The sequence below is a fragment of the Bacillus rossius genome, chromosome 6, assembly GCF_032445375.1.
Source record: "Bacillus rossius redtenbacheri isolate Brsri chromosome 6, Brsri_v3, whole genome shotgun sequence".
NCBI lineage: Eukaryota > Metazoa > Arthropoda > Insecta > Phasmatodea > Bacillidae > Bacillus > Bacillus rossius.
Genome location: NC_086334.1, coordinates 18,580,203 through 18,605,390, shown reverse-complemented (window position 1 = coordinate 18,605,390; position 25,188 = coordinate 18,580,203). Strand labels below are relative to the sequence as shown.

Sequence of the window (25,188 nt, the reverse complement as noted above, 5' to 3'; positions counted from 1 at the left end):
TAATAGTACTTTAGGTATTTTTCAATTTCACGTCACTTGTACGCAAAAATTTGCGTTTGTGTTGATGACTTCTTCCGCTCCCATGGAGCAGAAGAGCGTCCTTGCGCCAATACTGCGCGACCCACCGGTATGTAGCATTACAGAACTTCCAATCATTGCTTTAACTGATAAGCAAACACCATTGTTCTTTAAGAATTTCTTTAACATTTTTTCCTCTTATTTCTGGAGATCTGCGCAAATGTTTTATGCTTTGTGAGCGGGGATCTAAACCCCGCACCCTAGGGCATGTTGGCAAGTACCACGCATACGGGACTAGCCGACTATGGCATTTTCTTCAAATAACCAACATTCATGGACGCGTGCTAGTCACAATGTTTCTGAGAGCAAATCTCATTGCAATCATTTGAATTAACATTCTATCAAAGAGTGAGGAGTGTTTGTGCAGTTGTACTTATCATAACATTAAATCTGAATGTGACTACTACCTAATGTGTATTGTTTTCACCCAGTCATCCTGTTAAGATGATTTTTCACATAAGTGTGTCTAGCCAAGCTTGAAGCGTACCCGTGGACCTGCAAAACTTTGAGTTGGTGAGTGTTCAGGCTAGGTTGCACAGCATTGTTCTCCAGCGCCTATGACGTCCCTCGGTAAGTCACAAGAGTCAAACGGTCCACGACTCACCTTCCTATGGCAGGTTGCTCTTCCCGAATGAATTGGTGTCGGACAACTAACAGCAACACTACCGAGAGATGTCTGATACATCTCCACCACTCTGTCGGAGACCATACCGTGTCAATGTTATTCACTTGTCCGGGCATCAGGGATAGCCCTGACCCCATCTATTTTTGCCTCGCCAATTCTTTATTGGTTTCACCCCACTAGCAGATGCAGTTAGTGACTCATTTCATTGAGGCGGAGAGTCTTAAATACTACAGACTAAAGACTTTTAGTAGGTATCAAATACTGTGTGTCCACATGGCTATTCACCTAATAGCCTTAACTGCCTAAAGGGTAATTTTATGGGCAATTTTGATACATGTTGCATTGAGATGTTTTAATTAACATGGGCTGAGGGTCTTTAGTGTTAGGTACCAGAAATGCTAGCCCACTACAAATTAATCAGTTTAGCTTTCAGTTTAACTGTCCACACCAAATATTCTTCTTGGGGGTCGTCTGGTGTTTGACCTGGACAAATCACATAGCTGCAAGCTCCAGCTCTTAACTGAGATAGGCTACATTCAAGGAGCAGCAGAGTATATTATTGAATAAACATCACATATAACATAATAAAACAGAGTTATTCGACATTAGTGGCATCCCATTGGGTGACACTCTTTGGTGTACAACCCCTACTGCGTACTAACCACGTGATGACATTACACACCGAGGTTCCAAGTGTGTCTCACTCTGTGGTCTAGCAACACATCACACAAAAATAGGCTAATTGGCACCTAATTCACTATCAGTGCCATCACGACCCACACAGCAGACTGTTGGCAACAGTTGTAGCACAGTTGATCCAAAAACCAAGTACATACGTAGGTAGAGTTTTTATTGCTAATAATATTATACTGACACAGGCCAGCAGCGCTTCCTCTTGACCCACAGTCCACTATGCTACGTCGGTGCCTCAACCAGGCATCTGTATGAAGGGTAGGGCAGTGCAACGGGCCGAACACAACCACATCAAGCTAGAGCAGTGGGCGTGAGCGATGAACAACCGCCGTGTCGACAGTCGATCTGCATGATTTAATAAAAGGGTTTTGTGTTTTCATTTACAGAATTTTATTATATAATACAGCTTAAACTGTCATATAATTTTTAATCAGTATGAAAGCGAACGTAAAAAAATTTTGTACTTATGCAGACGTGATGTAGATCCAGCTAGATTTGATGTCCATTTCCTGTGTAAACCAACGCCTGGCGGAGGTCTCTCCCGCCCAGGCAGCAGTTCCTGGCAGTTCAGACCCTGTGCTTTTTAAGGAGGGACGCTATACTGCACCGCAGTCTCATCACCTTTGTCTGCACTGATCAATCTTCATCCATAGTGTAACATAAATCAATTTCATTTTAGCCCCGCAGCCATCCCAACACAGACCGTATATGGCCGCACCAATGAATATTTTAGTTCATTTATTACACATTTAATCAATCACCACTGCATTTCACTCACTCGAGAATCATGATCCAATAACTTTAACTATACTTTTAACATATAAATTAAAAAGGCACAATAAAACAGTTAAAACACTCATGGTTTTTTAATCTTTAAATCCAAAATTTACAAACACTTTTACATTAAAAATATAACTCAATCACTAAATGTTGTCAATAAAATAGATAAAAATAACTCATCAAATATTTATTTTGGTCACATATTTTTTACATAAAACTAAATCAATTACTCATTTATTTTTTAGTTTAACAGGAATTAGTTTTGTTTCTGATATGGCAAAAACACAATTTTGACAGGTTACGTGATGTCGTGCCACTGCCCTTTGGAAGGTGATGTCAGGTTCGGAATGTTTTCTGGAATAATGGGGAAATTCGGGAAATTGAGTAATGGAGTTGCGAAGGTTGGTGCATTTGGGACCAAAGCATCCGGGACTGTGTTGGGTGTGCGGCAGACGAGTGAGTAGACCGAGGCAGTGTGTCAAAACAGAGGTGAGCAGTAAGAGACGAGCAGTAGAGAAAGCCACTGTTGAGCCGAGCTCTAGTGGGGAGAGTCAATTGCGGACTTAATGAAAGTGTGGTTAATTTGTGGACAGACATTTAAATTGTTGTAATTTAATTAAAACCAAATTCAACCACATAAATAAACATCTAATTTAAAGTCCGCCTGGCTTAAAATAAAAATGGCGCACGTAAACATGAAGTAGAGACAATTGAACGACGACTGACAAAAAAAACCATGGACGAAGCACCATAGATACCACAAAATCACAATAGTTATCATAAAATAATTACCATAAAAAGTATTCCAGTTAATAGAGAAACACCACAGTTACTGCAAAAGCACAGTAACTACCACACATGCACCACAGTTACCATAAACAACCAAAATATATATTGGGAAATTAAATGTTACTGCAATACTACCTCACCCACAGAGCACAAGCACAATATCATCACACGTACACCCTCAATATTCTTGTACTGGGCGTATATTGTATAGGGCAATAAAGAACTTGAATATTTAAAATAGCAATAAAATGATAGTGTCAGTGTAAAAATTTGTTTTCACATTAATGTTCCAAATCAACATTCTAAATTTAAAGTCACCTGCGATGCAACTGGATAAACTTATTTTAGTCCTTGTGCTTCGTAATATAATTTAAAAGAGTTAATTCTATTTTTTTATTAATTGGTAGTAGTTGCTTACAAACTTTTTGTAATGAAAATTCAAATAGCTAACTTAAATGAAATTATACAGTTGTAAAATTATTTTGTACATATAGATACTGAAGGTAGGGACTATGATAGTAACAAAAAAAAAACAATCACGAGATACTATGTTCAATGAGTACTTGTGTGCCACTATTTTCTGTTCTGTTAGTTGAGCTTAAAAGAAAAATGCCAAAAATTAAATTTCTGACTACTCAAACTCAACTCAAAAAAACTCTAGTTTTTGCACTACTCGACTCTACATTAAAATATGCTACTTGTGCACCCCTAGTAAATATGGTAAGTTAATCTTGGCTAATAAATAAAACTGGTTAATTAATTGGGCTATCCTTTTCGGACCCATTTTTGCCACTTTTAGCAATATGTAGAGACTATTGATGCAAGAACATAAGGCACAAATTTCTAAAAAATGTAATAAAATATACGTAATATATGTAGTCACATTCTATATGCATTAAACATTCATGTCTCTTTGCATATCTATGGCAGTTCTGTACATGAAAGCAAAGCTGGTAATTTGAATAATTAACATTTCATCATAATTTCACAATAATTCAATATGACATGTTACCTACTGTTCTAAATATGTAAACCATTATTTCCTATAAAAAAAAAAAAAAGAAAAAAGTAGCCGAACAATTTTCATTATTTCTTACATTAATCTAGTTAATATACACTTCATTGTATATGTTTCTCAAAAAACTTAAAGCATTTTTGTTTGACTACCAAGTGTCAAGAGGTAATTATTTTAATAGTAAATGAAAATTAATTCAAACAACTTAACAATATCAAAATTAAATTTAAACGTGGCTCCAAGGGGGGCTTGAGGGGTTGAATGGTCCCAACCCCCTTCTACTCCTACTCCTATTTAAGAGCTTGTGCCACCACTTGGATTACCACAGAACGTCGAACACTGTCCCTTGATGTTTGTAGCATTGTCTCTTAATCATAAATTCATACTCTATTGGAAAATGAATAGTAGTAAAGGTATAAACTTATTATGTACAATACAACCTTTAATAACAACCACATGTCTGGCACTTCTTATAACCTGCTGTTGCTATCAAAGTGTGAACAAACAATGGTAATAAAACAGCTGCAGATGATAACAAAACCTAATGTACATATACTAATTTTCAACTATTTTGTTTCACAGAAGGTAGCATAAAGTTTTTTTTTATATAAAATACATTTCTTGGCACTAAAATAACGAAAAGTTAGAGTGAATTCTCTTATAAAGTATTTGATAATACCAAAAAATTGGATACTACCATATAAAGGGGTAAATAACTAAGAATACTAAAAGTAATGTCCATGACCTAAAAAACTTTGTTAAATAGTTCTAATGTGATATAAATATGAACATATTACTGATTAACATGAGTATTGATAACGAAATCCCTACATTATATTAACGATGCCCATTGATTTGCGCTTGCAATTCTAAAGACTGGCAGTTTTGTATGTCATATCGAATTGTACATATGAGGAATGAGGGTGACATTAAAGAGAGAATTCACTGTATAACTTTCTTTAAAAATGTGTATAAATGGTAAAAGTTAACAAATTAAATATTGTTCATCCATTTAACACCTTCCTGAAAATGAACTGCAGTCAATAACTTTGACTAGAATATATACAAAACAACTGCCACGGTTGTGACTGAAACAAGCTCCGGGGTCGGTGGAAGGCAAGGTCGTTGTGCTGCGAGCTGGGCGACGCTCTGGTCACAGGGAGGGCCGCTACGCCACCGAGGAGACGGACAGCTTGCCACGTACGCTGAGGAAAGCGTAGTAGAGTGACAGTTTCATCAGCGCCCAGTTCCTGGCCAGGAGGGTCATCCAGCGGGCCACAAACGATGAGCACTCCTTCAAACGCTCACCGTACACACTGCGAATACAGCACTTGGACATCACCAAGAACGAAGCTTTCCTGAAACAGACAATTGTAACATTTTTAGGTGTAAAGCATCAGCAACATACACTCGCTACCTACAATAGAAACGTGTTTAACTATTACTGTCTTTAGTTGCTTTATTTGGTTTATTATTTTGCTTGAACATAACAACTTAATACTGAATAATTGAGTCTCATACTAACTTTGAATCGAGGTCATTCATTGTTATACATAAATTGCATTCATGATAAAACATTAATTTATCTACTGCTCAAAAACTTTGTCCCAAAAAACTCAGCCCTCACACAGCCATTGTGGCCTCCTTCAAGTGTAGAAAAACCCGCACACAACTTGAAACAATACGTCGGCCAGATGTTGGCCGTCGGAGACTAACCCGATCAAGCCAGGTCGCGAATACAAACCTCGAGTGTGTTCCGAGCGTGTGCTCCACGCCTCGCATGAGATCATTGGTCCGCAAGATTAACAGCATTTGTCTGTTGACCCTGCTGAGAACATCCGAAATTTGTGGCAGCAGGGATGGGATGAGCTTGCTGAACTCTTCCTTCTGCACACACACAAATCACGTCTCTAACCCACCGTCCCGAAAGTGCTGAGCACATGCTGTTGTGTGCAAGTCTACATGTCATTTCTAGGGCCAAGATTATATGGTGAATTGCAATAAAACTGAAAGCATGTTAAAATACTGTATAACACCGAAATGCAAATTATATCATTGAATTACCTAAGTAGAATTTAACCAAAACTTAATTCAAATGATAAAAAAGCAAATTTTTAATATTTGAAATTCAAGGAATGTCATTTCTGGGTCAAAAAATTGTACCAAAGTGCATGGATCAGAAAAATTAATTTAATTTGTTTGATTGTACATCTCTTATTGAATCACTTTTAAATCACAAATGCTCGCTTATTTATTTTTTAATGTTCTGAATATCTGAATGTATCAGTTGCAAACTGATTTATTACAAATATATTATTGTAAAAAAAACAAAATATATAAATGTTACCACTATTTTGGTGCAGTAAGGATTACAAAACAGGTTTTATAAAAACAATAACACCAAAGTCCCCTGTTTTAAAAAAGAAATTGGACTAAAAATAAAACCATTAACTCGTCTCTAGTCTTTTTACACTCAAAAGGGTCTGAGATGATTTTAAATTATGAAAAGGCTAACACAGTTACAATGTCAAATAAATATTATATTCCATATATTACAAAACATTCTTTACACAGTCATTAACAAGGGCCAAAAAATTATCACCTTGCTATAGATGCTATTATTTTTTTTGCTAATTTACACTTTAGTTGTTATTTTTTGCTAATTTCCAGCATAAATGCTTTTTTAGTTTATTATCAAAATAAACACTTTTTTTTTAGATAAATTAGCTAAAAATATCCTTTATAAAATGTGACATACTGCTACATATATTTTGATAGTTTTGAAAATGTATATTCTTACACTTATAAAGAAACAACCCTTCGTGTAGACTTTCATTTACCTGACTCACCTTATATTCATACTTTCTGTTTGTCTAGGTCCTACACTCTAGGACAACATGTAACACTATTAATTCATTTAATTATTTTAATTTATATTTGACACGACTTATCAGCAATTGAGCTAATACAAAAAAAATAACTGTCTACCATCTTTAATGCTGATTTTCTCATCTCACAGATGAAAGGTGTACGCTAACAAGACAAAAACGAAACAGGCTGCACTTTCTTGCTTTTTTTGCTCTCGCGGGAGTGTGAAGTAAACCACACCAGGACTACAACAGGTGCTTGGCGTTCCCGTGGATGTGCGTTATGATCCAAACCACGTCCCTAGTCATAATGAGCAACACCCAAACGTGAAGAAGGGAGGGGAATGCGGCAGTGCAGCCAAACGCAACGTCCACCAGGGGGGTCGGTGTGGTGATCACACAAAACGACCAGAAACGCAGTGGCTCTAAGACGTAGCGCCGGTGGATCCAGCCTACTCCTCCCAGCCAACAAGCACCTCGGTGGACGAGAACTTGGTGCGGTCGATGCCGGAGACGATGGCGTCCCAGGTGCGGCCGGCCACCATGCAGGCGAACAGGCCGTACAGGTCGCCGACGCCCAGCTTCTCGCACTGCCGCTTCATGCCCTCCCTGTCCGAGTCGAGGATGCTGAGCCACAGCTTGGCGTAGTCGCACCTGAAGTCGCTGCTCAGCACCTGTGGGCCCAGGCGCTGCTGCAACGCCACGCGTCTCGCCGATGACACGCATGCAGACAGGGACGGTACGCATCACCTGGGCACCTCCCATCTCTTCCTTTTACGTTACTCTGCGCGACCAACAGCAGCAGAGTATTCGGCTGCCGTGGTATTCGTGTTCAGTAGCGGATCCAGAGGGGGGGGGCTAAGGGGCTCAAGCCCCCCTCCAAAAGCATCTGGGTCCACTATTGTTTTAGTGTTTGCCTTGATAAAGCCTAGCCTCAGCTTGGTCAAGCCCCTCCCAAACCAAAATCCTGGATCCACCACTGTTCGTGTTTGATAACATTTTAAATATGCTAAAAATTCTTTCAAGAACAATATTTAACATGATTAGTGATGATGTATAATTTACTTATTTTCTAAATTTTATCGTAACCATGATTTTAAAGATTGTATTTCATAACTTCAGATACTATTCTAGGCTTTTGAACTTCAAACATACACACATTTTGTACTGTATTATCAAATTAGCAATTAAACTTTATTTTTAATACACGCAGGTAACTTCACTACAACTAGTGATGGGTCAGTCCCGGTTCTCGGTTCCACCGATTCTTCTGTATCTTTGGTATGACTGGAAATTTTTTGGTGGTTACCCTAGAACCAAGTACGAATTTTTAAGAACCGGAACCGAACCGAGAACCTTGGAAAAAAGTAGAATGACACATCACTAGTTACAACAGTGTTGGTCATAACATTTTCCAACAATCTCATTGGTTGCAGTTAGGTGTGTTTTCAGCAGACGAATAGCCGAATGCAAATATTATTTCCCACTTAAAAGTACTCGTGCAAATATAAATTTCCAGATCCTTATATGTACGTTTAACATTTGTGATAATTCAGTATAAGGTACTCTATTATTAAGTAACAAAACTTTTTTTTAAAGATATATTGTAATGAAACCTCACTGTATTCAGTAACAAGAGTTGAAGCATATATTCCAGGTGTTTTTCCCTTTAACTTAAAGGTGACTGTAATAAAAGGAAGAAACAGTAAACAACATTTCACACACACTAATTTTGTATTAAATTGCATTCAGTTTTTACTGAAATGCTATTCTTGTATGTATTACCAATGAGAAAATAGTCCTAAAATACATTATTGTGGACATATTGATGTCAAAACAAATTGGAAAATCCCTTAAAAGTTTTTTTTGTTTCGAAAATGTTATATTTTTCTTAAAAAAAATTATCACAATGAGCTTTCACTTAGCCGGCGCTGCCTGGACTTACACATCATGTCAAGTCTGTAGGACATATACTTGAAAGATGAAAAATTTAGATCATTAATGCCCTCACAATTCCGCTTCGTAGCTGATTAAGATCTGAACATGAACTATCATCACCGGTGATGCAGAAAGCATAAACAATGCAATATTCAAAAAAAGGAAATTTTAATTTTAATGCCCCCTCAACAACCCTTGGAAGCTGATGTTCGTAAAATCTTTACTTACTGGATGTATAAATAGCAAAATAAATATACCTGCCAAATTTCAAGTCTGCAGGTCTTACAGTTCCCTAGGGGCTGTTCACACGTGTACGAGCGTGTGTGTGTGTGTGTGTGTGTGTGTGTGTGTGTGTGTGTGTGTGTGTGTGTGCGCACGCGCGTAAACACATACACACACAAAGAAAGAGAGATATTAAACTTCACATCTGATAAATCATGCATTCACCGACTACAGAGATCCGGTTTTACATTCCTATTTACATTTCTCTCTGGTCTCATACAGTAATGCTAATGCAGTATAAACTTCCAAATTTTTCCACTTTCCTGTATTTAGTAGCAAAATTTTTTTCCTGGTACCCTGAGAAGTATAAAAAAAGAGGTTTCATTGTAGACATAAGCAGGGTTTAGCACAGTCCATAGCCTCTGGCAATCACGTTACCTGCAGCCAATCAGATAGTCAGAACAATTCTATCTGTCAGTCTGTCCAAAGCTCATAAAGATTCAACTTCGGACGCACAGACGGATTAAATTAAAACCTCCAAAACATTTACTATATGGCAATGCCAGTAAACTCCGGCAGTCTTTGGTTTTTTAATTGTTTGTAGAACACTTATTTTAATAATGTTTGAATAAAAATCAAGATTTGAGAAACAAAAAAAAATTTAATTAAGAGACAAAATTTTTCCTAAAAGTGTTTTGAATTCTGCCAATTTATTGCATACGAGTGCTCGGAGACAAATACAAATAGATCAAACACCACTATTATTTGCCTATATGGATTAAACTGCTTAGCCCACACCAACATCGGACGGCAGCAGTGATTTGCGAAACTACGACGGCGTGCTGCGAGCTGACGGACTGTGCAAACGGTCGGCACGAGTGACGGCCAGCATACCGCGTAGAGGCCGTGGTCCAGCAGCACGACCTCGGCCCCCGGGCCGGGCGTGGCCCTCCGCACCAGGACGTTCCCCGGGTGAGGGTCGCTGTGCACGAAGCCGTGCAGGAAGATCATCTGCGAGTACAGCTGCCCCAGCTTGTCCGACACCTCGTACGGGTCGATCCCCTCGCGCCTGATGTAGCCCAGGTCGTTCACCTGGCCCCCTTCCAGGTACTCCATGGCCAGCACGCGGCTGGTCGACAGCTCCCAGTGGATCTTCGGCACCTGCCCCGTCACACCCGCGCCGCAATTACAAACACATTCAGTTACATCCTGTGGACGTTGTGATGATTTTAAACTGTGAATAATTGTTTACCGCTAATACACTTCACGAAAAGATTATGCAAATTATATTCACAAATATATTGGTAGAATGTCTGGTTTGGGTGTAGTATTGAATTTTTGGAGCCTTCACATAGCGACATTCATTAAAATATTAATCCATTAAAAAAAGAATGGTTGTGGGAAAGCAGGGTGATGGGCTACTTTATAGTTATATTTACTAGAAACCATCACAGCTGTGATAAGGTCATCAATATACCATCTAGTTAAAAATATTTATGCAGGTCAGACATAATACCAAGCAAAACTTATTACACACACATATAAATTCGAAAAAATAAATTATAAATAAGGTACTAACATCAAAAATACATTACACAGCCAATTAATGACAGGCTAAGGATGATGGGACCTCCAAGTATCTAGTGGTGTTTTGAACCACTTGGATGTTAAAACATTGCTAATGAATTGACAAGTGCCTAGGGATGGCACAAATCCACCAAACCTTAAAAAAAAAACATGAGCTTGACGAGGATCCCTAGAGAAGGGAAATGCACTGGGGGGAAAAAAGTAAAGACAGCAAGCAAATACTTAGAGAATAGGCTAACTACCAGTACATATCAAATAGTTCATCTCCACCGCAGCAAACTATGAGAACAACCTGATTGTGAACAGAGAACTGAGCTATCAAGGAGACCCAAAAGTATGCAGTGTTCTTGCCTTATCTTACTATTTGGTGCTTTTGTTCTAATAAACTGCCTTACAAACTGCCGATAAGAGAAGTAGATGATGTGATCTACAAATGAGAACACACACACTCAAAAGTTTCCCACATGGCAAAAGCCTTCTAGCTGGTTACTAACAGCAAACTCGGATACTGACCTTGAGCCACGAGAAGTGCTGGAACATGTCTCTGAATTTCTCTGCATTGTGCCCTTCCTGTGTGAAGTCAAGTTCGAGCGGGATGTTCCGCTTGGTTTCGTCCACCAACCAAAGGAACTTGAAGTCTGGGAAAGCCCACGCCACAAGTTTTACAAGAACCTAACACAAAGAAGACTATCAATTATGAAGGCTTCAAATATTCCTAGTAGGCTGCCTGCACAAATAAACCAGTGGAAAAAGAGCACAGTACTTCTCAACTTTATGCAATAAGTTCTTGAACTTACGAAACTTTGCACATAATACTCACCTCCATTGTTTTCATGTCGACGATAGAGTTTCCTTTCACGTAGGGATGCTGTACTTTCACAGCCAGAACTGTGCCATCCTTCAGCTTGGCTCTATGGACTTGAGCGAGTGAGGCAGTTCCTAGAGGCTCCGGTTCAAACTCATCAAAAAGTTCCAGTGGCTTGAAAGAAAATAAAAAAAACACAATAAAAATTATTTAGTCTTCTCGAGCAATAATAACAGTTACTAAATTTTCACTTTCATTTGTTTCCCAAAAATAACTTCTAACAGAAATAATAAATTAAGAGTTTTACTATTTTCTGGGTTTAAGACATTCTGGATTCCATAAATTTTAAGAAATTTGAGTTTCCTAAGGGACAAGAATTCATACTTGTTAAACAGACAAATTTCTTGCTATATTTTGTGGCAAAAGATGAGAATTTAATGCAAATTTGAAGAGCTTAAAAAGGCTTCTCTGTGTTGCTGTTGCACTGACAACTTACTACATCTGCCAATGGTGTGGGTGTTCTGTATCTGTCATGATTCACTTTATGATATGGTCTCGTAATTTTTTGAGATCACGTGTGGATAAGAAAGGTTGTACCACTCTACATCCAAGAGGTCTCACGTCTTATATTTATGAAGGTGCAAATTTATCCTACAATTTTGCACTACTAAAAAACTAACTTGAAATTATATACACAAAATACAGTTATACAGCTAGAGGCAAATTTTAAACACTGTTATATAAATAAAGTAAAATAATTTTCTTTGCAGAATTTTTTTTTTCCATTCCGTGGATCCCACATGGATCCAGGATATAGAACATGTCCAGTTTCACAGTGTAAAATATATATATGTTCATGCATTGCTATTTACATAAATTTAAAAAAAAATTACAAATACATTAATTTCCTTCAAATACAGTACACGTTCACAAACATTTACTGTAAATTACATACATGATAATGGGTTCAGATAATTTTAAGTAACTATAAAGAAAAAAAATTATCACTTTATACAATAAAAGTAGCGTATTATGTTTCTGAAATTCATGCAGTTAATTTTAGGTGTATTTAGGACAAGTTAGTTAGCTTCAAAACATTTAAATCAATGTCCAAGAATTAAATTAGCTTTTGGTACGACATCATTTACCTTATTCCCCTACACTAGTATCGAAGTATCGTCGGCACAGAGAACTGTGCTGCCTTGCGAAATGTGAGAAGGCAAGATGGTTTAGCCTTGCCAGAGACCAGCCATATGGTGAGATAAAGGGTTTTGAATGCGAGTTAGGTTGTTAGGTAAGGAGAGGAAAAGCTACCAGGCACGCGAGGACGGGCTCCGGCACCACCGGGAGGAAGAGGGAGCCCTCACATCTCGCTTCAGGTCCTCCCGCAGGACCTGTTCCACCTCCTTCAGGCTGGAGCAGGGCGCCCGGCTGTGCAGCACCTTCATGGTCTGCACGTACTCCTGGGGCAGCAGGTAGTCCAGGGCCCCGATGTGCTGGCCCACCTTGATGTACACCCCCTTGTTGGTGCGGCACAGCGCCAGCAGCTTCCCCGCGGCCGCCCGGTGGACCTGCCCCGCCGAGCCACACCCACACCCGGGCCCAGTTACCCACGGCTTCCCGAGCTCACGCCAGGCCATGGCTGACTGCTCCCATTTCCCCGACTTACACAGGGTGGCTAGCCAACCTGACTTTTTCAAGCTTGGAAAAAACACTTCTCTGACCACCAAATTAGTTTTACGGACAATAACTACCAAAAACTAACGTTCGAAATCACAACGCATAAGCTTATACCACACCTCACTACTGCAACAGGCTATATTGATAACACTGAAAGAATGCACGCTGTCAAAGGAATGGAAGGATTTTTTTTTTTTTTTTTTTAAATTTAGACAAGGGTTGGAAAGGGGGAAGAAAAGGGTGTGTACGTGGAACCAGTACAAATAAAAATACATTTCTGCTGTAGCTCTAATTTTTCAGAAACCTCTTTATTTAAAAATTTTCCTGACTAATTAAGAAATTCCCAGATTTTTCCCAGTTGCTGAAAAATCCAAATTTTCCAGTTTTTTCTTGCTGCTAGCCACCAAGTTATATCATGCAATGCTATCTCATCAACCAGACGACCAAAATATGTATACAAAATTTACTCCTTTGCTCACGTTAGCATTAGTGCGCTTACTTTGCAATACAGAGTAATATACAGTTGCTAGATTGATAACACCCAAAATGTTAACCTTAAATATTTTATACCATATTTTATCATGAGTTATAATTATTCATTTTTGTTTTTACATACTGTATTTTTTTTAATATGTACCATTAAATTGTGTCTATTGACAATATTATTATAATTGTAGTCATTCTGAAAGAAGAAACGTAAAATCCCAATTAATTAATTTGAGTAATTTACTTTGTGTCAGTATGTTAATAAACACAATTTGATGGGTCATTTCAAATGTAAGTACACATATTTTTTAGGCAAGCTGGATTATAGCATCGCACAATACAGACAAAATTCTACTAAAAGACTTCAAACACGGATATGAAGCAAAATACATTACCTCTGATTTAAGTTGCAAGTATTCTGGAGAAGAGACATCAAGGTTACTTGCATAAAGAGTTGTTTTGTAGTGTAAAGCTATGCCAAATACCTGGGTAAAAAATCAAAAGCTAATTAAGTACAGTACATTTTCATTACCAAAACTACTGTAGTTGCAAGATACTAAAATGAGACTTTGTTAATCACTATTACTACTAATATAAGTGTGTAAACATTAATAAAACTTGCACATATTCACAGAAATAAATATACTGTGGAGTAACTGAAATATTAGTTTGGCTGTCATGGCAAAAAATGAATAATGAAATGTAGGTTACTAACAGGTAACTTGCACATACTGTACTAATAAAACAACAAATATTATGCTCATATACTGAATAATGTATATTATAATTACATTTTTCCATAGCCTATACATTTACACATCATACACAATATGAATGTAAATTGACTAAATAAAAAATTAGCCTAGGCAATCGACAAAAATACTATGTATAGCCTATGTAAATAGCTATAATACGTACTTTAAATTATTAATATTTTCTTGGTGAAAAGAATCAACATACTACTTTTAAAATACTAATGTTGGAGTCAAGTACGTATGTTTATACAAAATATTTGACTCTTACAGTCACATCATATGGGATTGGAGTTGATCCGGGATGAACAAAAATCTGAGTTGGATGGAGAATTCAATCAAAATTAATTCAAAACAACATACTTACATAAATTAATTGTATATTGTATAAAACACCTTTGAAGTATATTTACAGCCTTGAAACATATGAACAGTTCCAGCAAACAACCACTTATTCAAAGTACTGTTACAATTTAACTCCAATTAAAGCAATATTTACGTTATAAAATTTAAAAAATGTGTATATTTATACAATTCAGCTCGCTCTCTCTCTCTCTCTCTCTCTCGAATTAAGTGCTATACTTCTTTGAATTTTTTTTTTGTTATTTTGGTCCTATTTAATTGGTCAGATTTATAAAGACTCAAATCTAAGGGCCATCAACTTAAGGGGCCCGCCTCATCAGGGGTGTATGTATGTGAGGCGGGATGATAAGCGTGACGCTCGATGGTATTTCTAGCGCGGTGTCGCCTCTAAGCGCAAGGCTCTGAACTGGCGAGCAGTCTTCTCGTCATCACAGGATAACTGTGAAATTTGAGCGGTGACCATAACATTATATGGACGAGAAATGAAGATAGATAAAGGTGTAATGCAAGTCCCTTAAGTGCTTTCAAGAATCTGTACTGGTTGTTTTACGCCTAAATGTTACTCTGATAACATGCGTTTTAGCGATTTTAACGCTTCTAAAATTACAGTTTATAAACTTAATCCGAAATCAGAAGTACTTTTCGGCCCTCAGCGAATTCTTAAATGCTTTTCGTAAGCAGACCCCACTCGGATATCTCGAGTAGTTTTGAAATCGCGTTGTTTTTCCTGAAGCTCTGCGCACCGTATGTGTGCCCGGGTTGGCGGAGCCCTTAACAAAATTTAGTAACAACCACATCTCACTTTTGCGGTAGCGACAACACTGCAGTGTTGCCACTAATGCAAAACAAGTGAATGTCAGATGCATCTGGATTCAAACATACCAAAACACCGAAAAAAAAAAAATACAGTTTGTAGTTACCAAACTAAAAGCACAGCCTAAGGCAAAGAGCCACTCGCAGAATGTAGTCTCCGAATAAACCCTTCCTCCGACTAGCACCTACCGTGGTTGCAGCTCTGCCCAGCCGAACGATCCCAATCGAGTTGACGTCGTACTGGTTGGCCCTTAGCGACAACACTGTGCCCACGGTCGCGCCAGCGACCACGCCCAGCTTGAGCAACCTTCGTGTTGTCCACATCTCTCTTTACTTCTATTTGCTTGCCGTTGGGGCGAAGAAACTCCTACATGATTACACAGATTGCAGTTTTTGAACATCGGAAAGCAAGGTAAAAGTTCCATATCTACGTTCATCCCTTCATCCTGATGACATGATCAATGATCCTATATACATTGATCCTGTGGTACTTGATACTTGCTGTTTTAATCTATCATAATTTAGAAGAACCTGGACATAACAAAAACTTGTTCTATAACGATGCATTATAATACAAAGTTGAATATGAAAAAAACATTTCCACAAAGACTGACAGCCTAATTTGTTGTATTGTGATATTCAAGTTTTTGTTTGCCCAGGATCTGTTGATGTACTAAATTAAAACAGCAAGCATCATGTTGGGAATACCATAGTCTGATCAATATGTAAATGATCATGCAATCAAGATCAAGGGATAAACTTGAATACGTGACGGAATAATTACCGAAAGTAACTACGTTTAATTAATGTGTACATTATTTTAATGTTATGTAGATTTTTCTTTTCATCACCTGCTAAAATTTATGCAATTTTTGGCTCCGCATAATTTAAGTTCATATAACTTTACAAGGTAAAAAGCACACTGAAATATAATTAATAGAAGCTTTATTACAAGAGGACTATACAGCATACAAGCAAATAAATGTAAAACGATATAACACACCGCACATTGAGACCGTTGATGACTTCCACTGCTTCGCTCCGTTATAAAAGTCTGTGTGTACATTTAAGACACAGAAAGGGCAAAAAAAAGTACAGAAGTGCATTTAATACTTAAATAATAAATATTGACATAGCAATAAGAAAAATGTACCTATCCTTGACGGTGAATGAATTAAAAACGGCTTGGTAAATATTTACTTGGGCGGTATTTCCGAAAAAAAATGTTAAAAATCCGAAAATACCTTTATTTTATGCTCTTCAACTTCCTCTTTTCATTAAAATTGGCGGAGGTAAGAAATTCCAAATACTTTAGGAGATATCGAATTTTTAAATTTCATCATATGTAGTTGAGCGGTATTTCCGAAAATAAATGTTAAAAATCCGAAAATACCTTTATCATGTGCTCTTCAACTTCCTCTTTTCATTAAAAGCGGCGGAGATAATAAATTCCAAATACTTTAGGAGATATCGAATTTTTTAATTTTGCAATACAAGACCTGTGGAACCATTCGAGCGGCGCCATTTTTGTTATTTTGCAGTGTGTTCATGAATACGTGAATTGTGAATGCGTAATTAATAAAATGGTTGATTAGGTCAGGTCAGTTACATTATTAATACTTTCAAACTAAGCCGACATTAAAAATTATTTTGTGAATTAAATTTAATGGCTGTTTAGTTTTAAAATATTTATAATGTAACTGACCTGACCAAACAAACCCGGACAGAGGGTGAACAGTAAACTAAAATGGTCGATTAGGTCAGGTCAGTTACATTATAAATACTTTCAAACTAAGGTGATATTAAAAATAATGTGAATTAATTTTAATTATTCTTTAGTTTTAAATTATTTATAATGTAACTGACCTTACATAACAAACCCGTAACAAAGGATGTACAGTAACAACTCACGTAAATTTTTTTGTTACTTATTACTTGCGCAACAATATCAAAATAACAAATAAGACTTTAAAATTAGAAACGTTAAAAACTCACCTAAGTTGGAGGCGGTAATTAAACACCGTTTTAAACAATAATTGAACTAAATAATCACGTATTAGTTCATTTGAATTCTGGCCTATCACGAACAATCACGTGACATTATTATCCAATAAAAAAATAGATACTCGTACGTAAACAAGAAACAATGGTGCACGCACGCCACAGGAATGCGCTGGTTTTGTGCTGAAATTTAAAAATTCGATATCTCCTTAAGTATTTGGAATTTCTAATCTCCGCCGCTTTTAATGAAAAGAGGAATTTGAAGAGCATATAATAAAGGTATTTTCGGATTTTTAACATTTTTTTTCGCAAATACCGCTCAACTACATATGAAGAAATTTAAAAATTGATATCTCCTAAAGTATTTGGAATTTCTAATCTCCGCCGATTTTAATGAAAGGAGGAAGTTGAAGAGCATAAAATAAAGGTATTTTCGGATTTTTAACATTTTTTTTCGGAAATACCGCCCAAGTAAATATTTACCAACGGCTTAACATTTCACAGACGTTGGGTGTCTAGAGATGACGAGGGGTCAAAAGGTGGGAAAGGAGCACTGAGAGAATGAATGAGTGGGGGAATGTGTTGGATGAGGAGTGTGGGAAAAGAGTTAAGAGAAAAGTAGACTAAAATTCTAAACACCGGGCTTGTGCCCAACTGCAGCGGCCTTACTGAATTAAAGTGAAAATAATTACCTCATTGTTCTACTGATCCAACCCAATTTTAATAAAAAAAACCACATCACTTTAACAAGAATTCATTTCACAAAAGTCACCGCTGACGTTCGCTAAATTACCATGCTCAAACATTAACCTCAATAATTTATGTACACACAGATTCCAATGCACAGATTTGACCGTACAAGAATGCACAAAATCGCTAGGAGTGATGAATTTTCGAACTTAACATTTGCTGGGCCTACAAACACATGTCAAATCCTTTAAGAAAACAAAATAATGGGGAATTCAGCATGTACATAAAAGCAGCTTTAAAACTCTTTATTTCAACTTATATTTGCATTCCAACAACATGTTTATTGAAAACCTATATATTTCTCATTTTCTTAAAGGGTATATGCATTGTAAACAACGCAAAGAACGCAAAGAACGCAATAATGCAATATGCCAAGGACATATAAGTGAAAAATGAAAACAGAAAAGAGTAATGAGGCATTTTGGCAATAGTTAATCATTTTTAATGTGACTTCATAGTTCATACCTCTTGTAGTAATTAAGCTCGGGCCCCCATCTTACCAGTACCAATTCCCACTGGCGGATGGCACCCTCCAATGTCCAATCCAACCGCCCCATAGAAAAAAAAGGTGGCCACCCTAGTCCAAAACAATAATTCTCAATAAGCAAGTAACTATCAGTGCTGTGTATTGTTTGCTCCTAATCCTCCTTTTAATTTCCTAATTTAATTCATACCGTCAATTGTATATCCTAATGACAAATTAGCCTATAGTAATAAATGGAGTAGTTCTGAGAAGAAACAGGCAGTCTCAATTTTGTCTTTATTGTTTAAACTAATTATTTACTTTTAAATTTAAAATCCTTTCGGACGCACTGTGTACAACTGTACACATTAAATTTCTCTTGTTTATTATTTAAAAATTATTTTCCAACAATTGTTGCCTGTTGTGTACGATTGAACACAGTGCATAGATGACAACATAGAGTAAATAAAGTGTACGATGACAATGTTATCGTTCGTTGTTATCTATGGTGGTTACTAAGAGGCAAAAAAAATTTAAAAGGTTGGGGAAGCTCAAGCTGCTATCAAATATTGTAGAAGAATATCAACAATATTTGCTGCTATGCTAAAATAAACCACCAAGTTCCAGGTTTTTCTAAATTATTTGAGAAAAATACTTAATTATTGTGTATTTTGTGACAAAATATTTTCTCTCATATTATTCATACCTTTCTGAACAATAAAAACCAGGGTTTGTGGACTTAACATGTGGGAATCATAACCTATAATAATAAGAAGTGGTTTTTCAAGTTTTCTATTTGTAATTGTGACAGTTTAGTATTTATTTCAATGGAAGGACATTCACAATGTACTCAAAATGCTGGTTCAATTTTGGATGTGTTATTGAGTGGAGAAATTTCTGATGTGTGGTTGTCAGGTGATGAGGGTTTAGAAGATGAAATTCCTGCGGTGGTTGCCCCTAGACAGTTACGTGTTGGTGCTAGTAGGGTAAGTGCGAATGCTACACAAACAGACAATCTTGATGACTCAGTAGATGAAACATCCACAAGCCATTCAGGTGGCAATGAAAATGAACAGACTACTTCACAGTTCACAATCATCAACAAGAAAAACATTGCATTTTCCCGTGAACCAATTTCAGTCTTGCCCGAACCATACGTTTCTGGCACTGCTGATGTGAATGAACTATTATCACCTGTGGGATATTATCACCAATATTTGCCTGATTCAATCTTTGAAAAAAATGGCAGAGATGACCAATTTGTACGTAGTGCAACCAAACAAAACACGTTTCAAACACATCATCGGAGGAAATTCAGAAGTTGTTTGCTTTCCATTTAGCTGTACAGGAACTTTGAAATTTCCAAGAGCACCACTGTTTTGGGATGAAGCACTGGGAATCAATATATTTCTATAAAACATGTCAAGGGACCGCTTCTTTGAGTTGAGGTCAACTTTACACATAGTGAATAGTTTGGAAATGCCTGTTGAATGCAAAGATAAGGTCTACAGAGTGAGACCTTTGTATGACTCAATTCTTTCAAGAAGTTTTGAGTCAGAAACTGAAGAAGAATTCTCTGTTGATGAACAGATTGTCCCATTTACAGGCAGGTTTAGCCTGAAGCAATATGTTAAAGGCAAACCTTGTCCTTGGGGGATAAAAATATTTTATTTGTGTGGACAGTCTGGCTTAGCATACAATTTTCTTATTTACCAAGGATCAATGCCATAAATCGATCCAATAGAGTTGAAGGAGCTAGGTCTTGGTGCATCTGTGGTGCTACATTTGGTGAAAAGTATTGAAAATCAACATGGCCACAAACTTTATTTTGATAATTTTTTCTCCACGTACAACCTCTTTCAAATTCTGAAAGAAAAGAAGATTCATGCAGCTGGAACAGTCAGGGTTAACAGATTCAAATATCCTCCATTGACACCAGACAAGGATGCCATGAAGAAAGACAGTGGCTACTCTAAATAAATCATAAATCGAGAGGAAAATGTAACCTTAGTAAAATGGGTAGATAATAAAACAGTGGTGTTGGCATCAAATTTTGTAGGAAAAGGGGAAGTTGATATGGTTGACAGATGGTCAAAGAAACAGAATAAGTATGTGTTCAGTCATTTTGGTAAATATGTTTCATAGATCTAAAATCTTTTCTCTTCATACTCCCCATGTGACCCCGGACCATTTACTACAGTGCAGGGCATAACCCGGCCCTCGCTAACTTCGCCCGCAGCGTGATTTATCTCTTATGGCATTGGCCAACTTCAGGAAACAGAACTTCATCTAATTAAGCCGCGCATATGCCTACCCACCTCAAATGTAATTTATTCCAGCAAAACCTATGTTATAATCATGGCTCGTGTTGTAAATTCCTGTTTTGATTCATGATGCATATTTAGCAGAATAACTGATTCTTTAATTAAGCAAATTACGAGATTTTCCAGCTCAAATCAAAACTACCTTGCCCCAGTCAGACTGCCGCAGGTCTAATTCTAGTTCATAACTAACGAGTGTGCAACATTTTTTGACTTTTCAAGTGTTACTGTAATTTGTCCGCACAAATTTTGTAACTGTACAAACAATAATGCGCGATTAAATCCACGTCTTCTTCTAAACGTATTTAATTTAGTGCTTTGCAATCTACGATAGGCAGCAATCAGCCCTCTATGTTATTTAGGGAGTCTGTACCTGTATTAATAATTAACTTAAGCAACATCCAACAGCCTCGAACCTAGTGGACTACAATGGGGCTAATGATCCACCCAACCATAATTGGTTTGTTTGCAAGCTAGACTGGTGCCCTCCCAGATACATTTCAAACATCCACCAGCAGTCTTCCCACTATTCCTGTAGTTTCAGCAACAAAGGCAAGTGTGATGGCAAATGCAATAAAAAAAATCAAATAATTTTAACTATCTATTTAGGTTACTCACGAAATTAAGTAGGGCTACTTACAAAAGTACTAAAAAATATGAGCAAGTCCTTCAGTACACGCCAGTGATGTGTAACACCTAATTTCGGTAATGAGCAAATTTATGTGATCTCATGTTGCAAATATACGTATAATATGCAACTCAAACACTTTATTTAATGAATAATTCTTTAAAATAATAATGAAATAATGCTTAGAGTGATAAATATATGCAAAATGTGTTTTCAACTACATTTATGGATGCGAATCACACTTGATTTCCACATCCGCCGCTAGAATTCGCTGCCAAAACAGCACATTTGCTATTTGATTAGCGACAGAAATATTATAATCTTAGTAAATTTTATAATCTTAGCAAAAAAAAGGCTAGAAAAAATTACTAAACCACTACTTTGTACCTGATTCAGCGAAAATAGATAGCAGCACCATTAATACACATTTTCACTGCATTACTTCCATTCAGGGGCGCAAAAAGGGCGGTGGGGGGGGGGGGGGGGGCGAGGGTATTTTGCCCCTCCCTCTGAAACCTTGAAGTGGTGGCAAACGAGGGCAAAGAAATTTCTGTGTAATCAATTTTTAGATAATAAATCTGCTTAAATAGCACCATTTTCCACCTTGAAATACAAATTTTCCCGGGAGAGGACCCCCTTACCCTTAGGGGGGATCGATGATTCTTTATAAAAATATATATTGCCCCCCCTTTGGAAATTTAGTTGTTGCGCCCCTGCATTGCATTAACAAAATTACTCCCACTAAATGCTGTACACCAAAGGTTAGGATGGTATACATGATAAATATTAGCCAGTAAAATTTTGCAATGTGAGTTGGAACATCTGTTGATAAAGATAGTAAATAAGTATCTTAAGGCGCCCGCCTACCTAGCAAGTGTACAACATTGCAGTGTGTTTGAAATACACATTTTTACAGAAAGCTATGGAAAATTTTCGAAATTGGTTTCCGTACGAAAAGAACACACACTTCAGGTATAGGCTTAATTTTTATTAGAAATTAATTATTCATATAAAAAACATATTTTAGAATCCCTCAACATGGCCAAAAACGGGGTTTTCAGGCTGCAGTATCTTACAAACTATTCACGGGATCTATGTGGCACTAATATAGAGACATGCAATGGACCTTGATACAAAATATACACCAATAAAATTATAGGGTCACCGCATTGAATTCCGAGAGGCACTTGTATTACTGCGGCATGTTTTGCACTTGTTGGCAGTCCATCACGTGGCGCGCTCTCAGCCGTAGAACAGCAATCGGCTCGTTTCCGCGGGGGGAGGTGAAAGATGAGTCAGGTTGGCGCGCCTGATGCCCCCTCCACTCTCGACACAGGGCGTGCAGTAAGCAAGCGCAGTTGCGGGGTGGAGTCGCTGGACGTGGCCGGATTGTTTTTATTTTACATCATTATGTTCAGCTGTTTCCTTTGAATATATATGTTATATTTGTTTTAAAATGAAAGCTGTCGACGACGAACGAAGAAAGGGAAAGAAATCAAGGTTGAGATTACACGCCACTCGGAAGAAACGAATCTGGAAAAAAGGAAAAGTTAGATATTTCGACGGCACAAGGTATAATTTTACATTATTACTATTGTGTTTACTAATTTATTTTTAATTTTTATATTATAACTTCATTTTTGTGTTCACAGACGGTCTCTGATAGCGTAGTCGGTTATGGCGCGGGAGCAATAGGCTCTGAGTTCGAATAGAGGCGTGCAAGTAGCAGTAAGTTAAGGTTTAGTAAATAATATAATCCTCTCGCTAGTTTAACCGGCGTAATGTAGGAAGTTAAATAAAACAAAATTCGAGTGATGTTAAATGCGTCACGTTTGATGGATGTATATGTTTCGTTAACTGTGTAAGAGAAGATGCCAGTAGTAAAAATTTTCCTTTTTAAACCTGTACTGTATATGTATTAGGTCAATACAACTCACAATGTAGATACAAGAGCGTGAAAGCTAAAAACGAGATAAAATGGTACGAAACCAAATGATCGCGTAGTTGCGACGGTAAATCTTCACCACGATACAAACAAACAACTGAAACCAATTTACAGTGCAATTTTTCGTAGCTATTACATGCTATTTACCAGTTAGAAGGTCGATGATAAAAGTTTTTATGCATCAGTAAATAAATGGAACGCATTCTTTAACTCGTACGTGTAAATTCATTATCGTTAGTAAGTTATAACCAGGAAACCTTTGCTCATAAATGGTAACGGCATGAATTGGATATTGAACATTATAGGTATTTAAAATATTTATTACATAAACATAAACAAGGCGTGAATTTTAAACTCCATTTCCTTCAATTTAAAAATAATTTTGATATTTTAAATATATATTATGTACTATTTTAATGCTTCAAGGTAAAAACTGACATGTTTTGCGAACGGACTAACTTTAACTAAATTTTCTCATGTTCTCAGTACTGCGTGGACAGAATTTAATTTCTGCCACATAGCTTTTATGCTTGGATAATAAAATATCTTAGAATTATTTCTTAGATTAGAGACGTCCACTGTTGGTAATCGATGTAGCTATTTATTTTTTTTCCGTCAGAGCAGAATGTCTGCAGAATTTCGTAAAGAAGGATAGAGATAGAGTTTATTACATAACTTTATGTTGTATTAAGCTGGAGTCACAATACCACGACGAGGCCGACACGACAGGCCCGACAAACCTTCGTTCAGCGTTCCAGCACGACAGATTTAAAAGCGTAGGGTCACAATACCACGACAAAAATAACCCGACGATTTTCAATTTGGCCTTCGGCAAATGGTAATATGTGGATTACAAATAATTTAAAAAGTACAATTTTTTTTTTAAATAACCAAGCCAAAAACTCGAAGCAACTGCATTCAGAACTGATAAATATTTAGTTAACTTACCGTCAACTTCTTCTCCCGAAAAACTATATGTTATCTCAGCCCAGCAAGGTTTTTTTTTTTTTTTTGGCTGGTTTCTGTAGTCCTTCACACCAATATCATACAAAATAGCATAAGCTTGGACTTTACTAATTAGAAGTTCTTCGTTGAACTCGTCCATTCTTAAATCCAATCTTCACGATTCTAAAATAACGTCTTTAACCGCAAACAGACGAAGGGAAGCTACCAATTTTTAAATTCATCAACACGTAAAACGAAATTTCACTTTCCAGCAAAAATATTCACCAAGTAGGTAAATATTTTTGAAATTTAGTTCTGTACTGGTTCTTTTCCGTTGGCGTTTTCTTATCTGTCGGGCAGTACGACACGACGGAATTAGAAATATAATCTATTCCTTGCTGGCCCTCGGGGTGCGTATTTTGCCGGGGTGACGTCACGGCGAGCTTGTATTTAATTGGCTATTGAACTTTTCGGGCCTGTCGTGTCGGGGCCGTCGGGGCACTGTGATTCCAGCTTTCCATGTTAGCTGAGTTACTAAGCCAGCTGAGCTGATAAATCAAATAAACCTTTATGACATGACATCATACGTCTAGGGAGTTTTGTTTTTGTCGGCGGAAAAAATCTGTTTCAAAATATCGGGTC

At 37.1% G+C, this 25,188-nt stretch overlaps 1 protein-coding gene across 3 annotated transcripts; it reads right to left on the bottom strand.

Annotated features, from left to right (window-relative positions):
* Window positions 1-2,247: 2,247 nt before the first annotated feature.
* LOC134532752 (aarF domain-containing kinase 1) lies at window positions 2,248-25,188 on the bottom strand. Of its 3 annotated transcripts, none has more exons than XM_063369568.1 (10): window positions 24,550-25,188; window positions 15,683-15,860; window positions 13,961-14,050; window positions 12,767-12,970; window positions 11,415-11,573; window positions 11,108-11,266; window positions 9,902-10,168; window positions 7,324-7,521; window positions 5,725-5,867; window positions 2,248-5,338 (listed from the first exon to the last, which is right to left on the bottom strand). In XM_063369568.1, exons 2-10 carry the CDS (start codon window positions 15,815-15,817, stop codon window positions 5,149-5,151), a joined length of 1,545 nt encoding a protein of 514 aa, XP_063225638.1. In that variant the 5' UTR covers window positions 15,818-15,860; window positions 24,550-25,188; the 3' UTR covers window positions 2,248-5,148. The 3 variants fall into 3 exon arrangements, with proteins under 3 accessions (XP_063225638.1, XP_063225637.1, XP_063225636.1); XM_063369567.1 differs by lacking the exon at window positions 24,550-25,188 and adding an exon at window positions 18,710-18,859; XM_063369566.1 differs by lacking the exon at window positions 24,550-25,188 and adding an exon at window positions 18,187-18,353.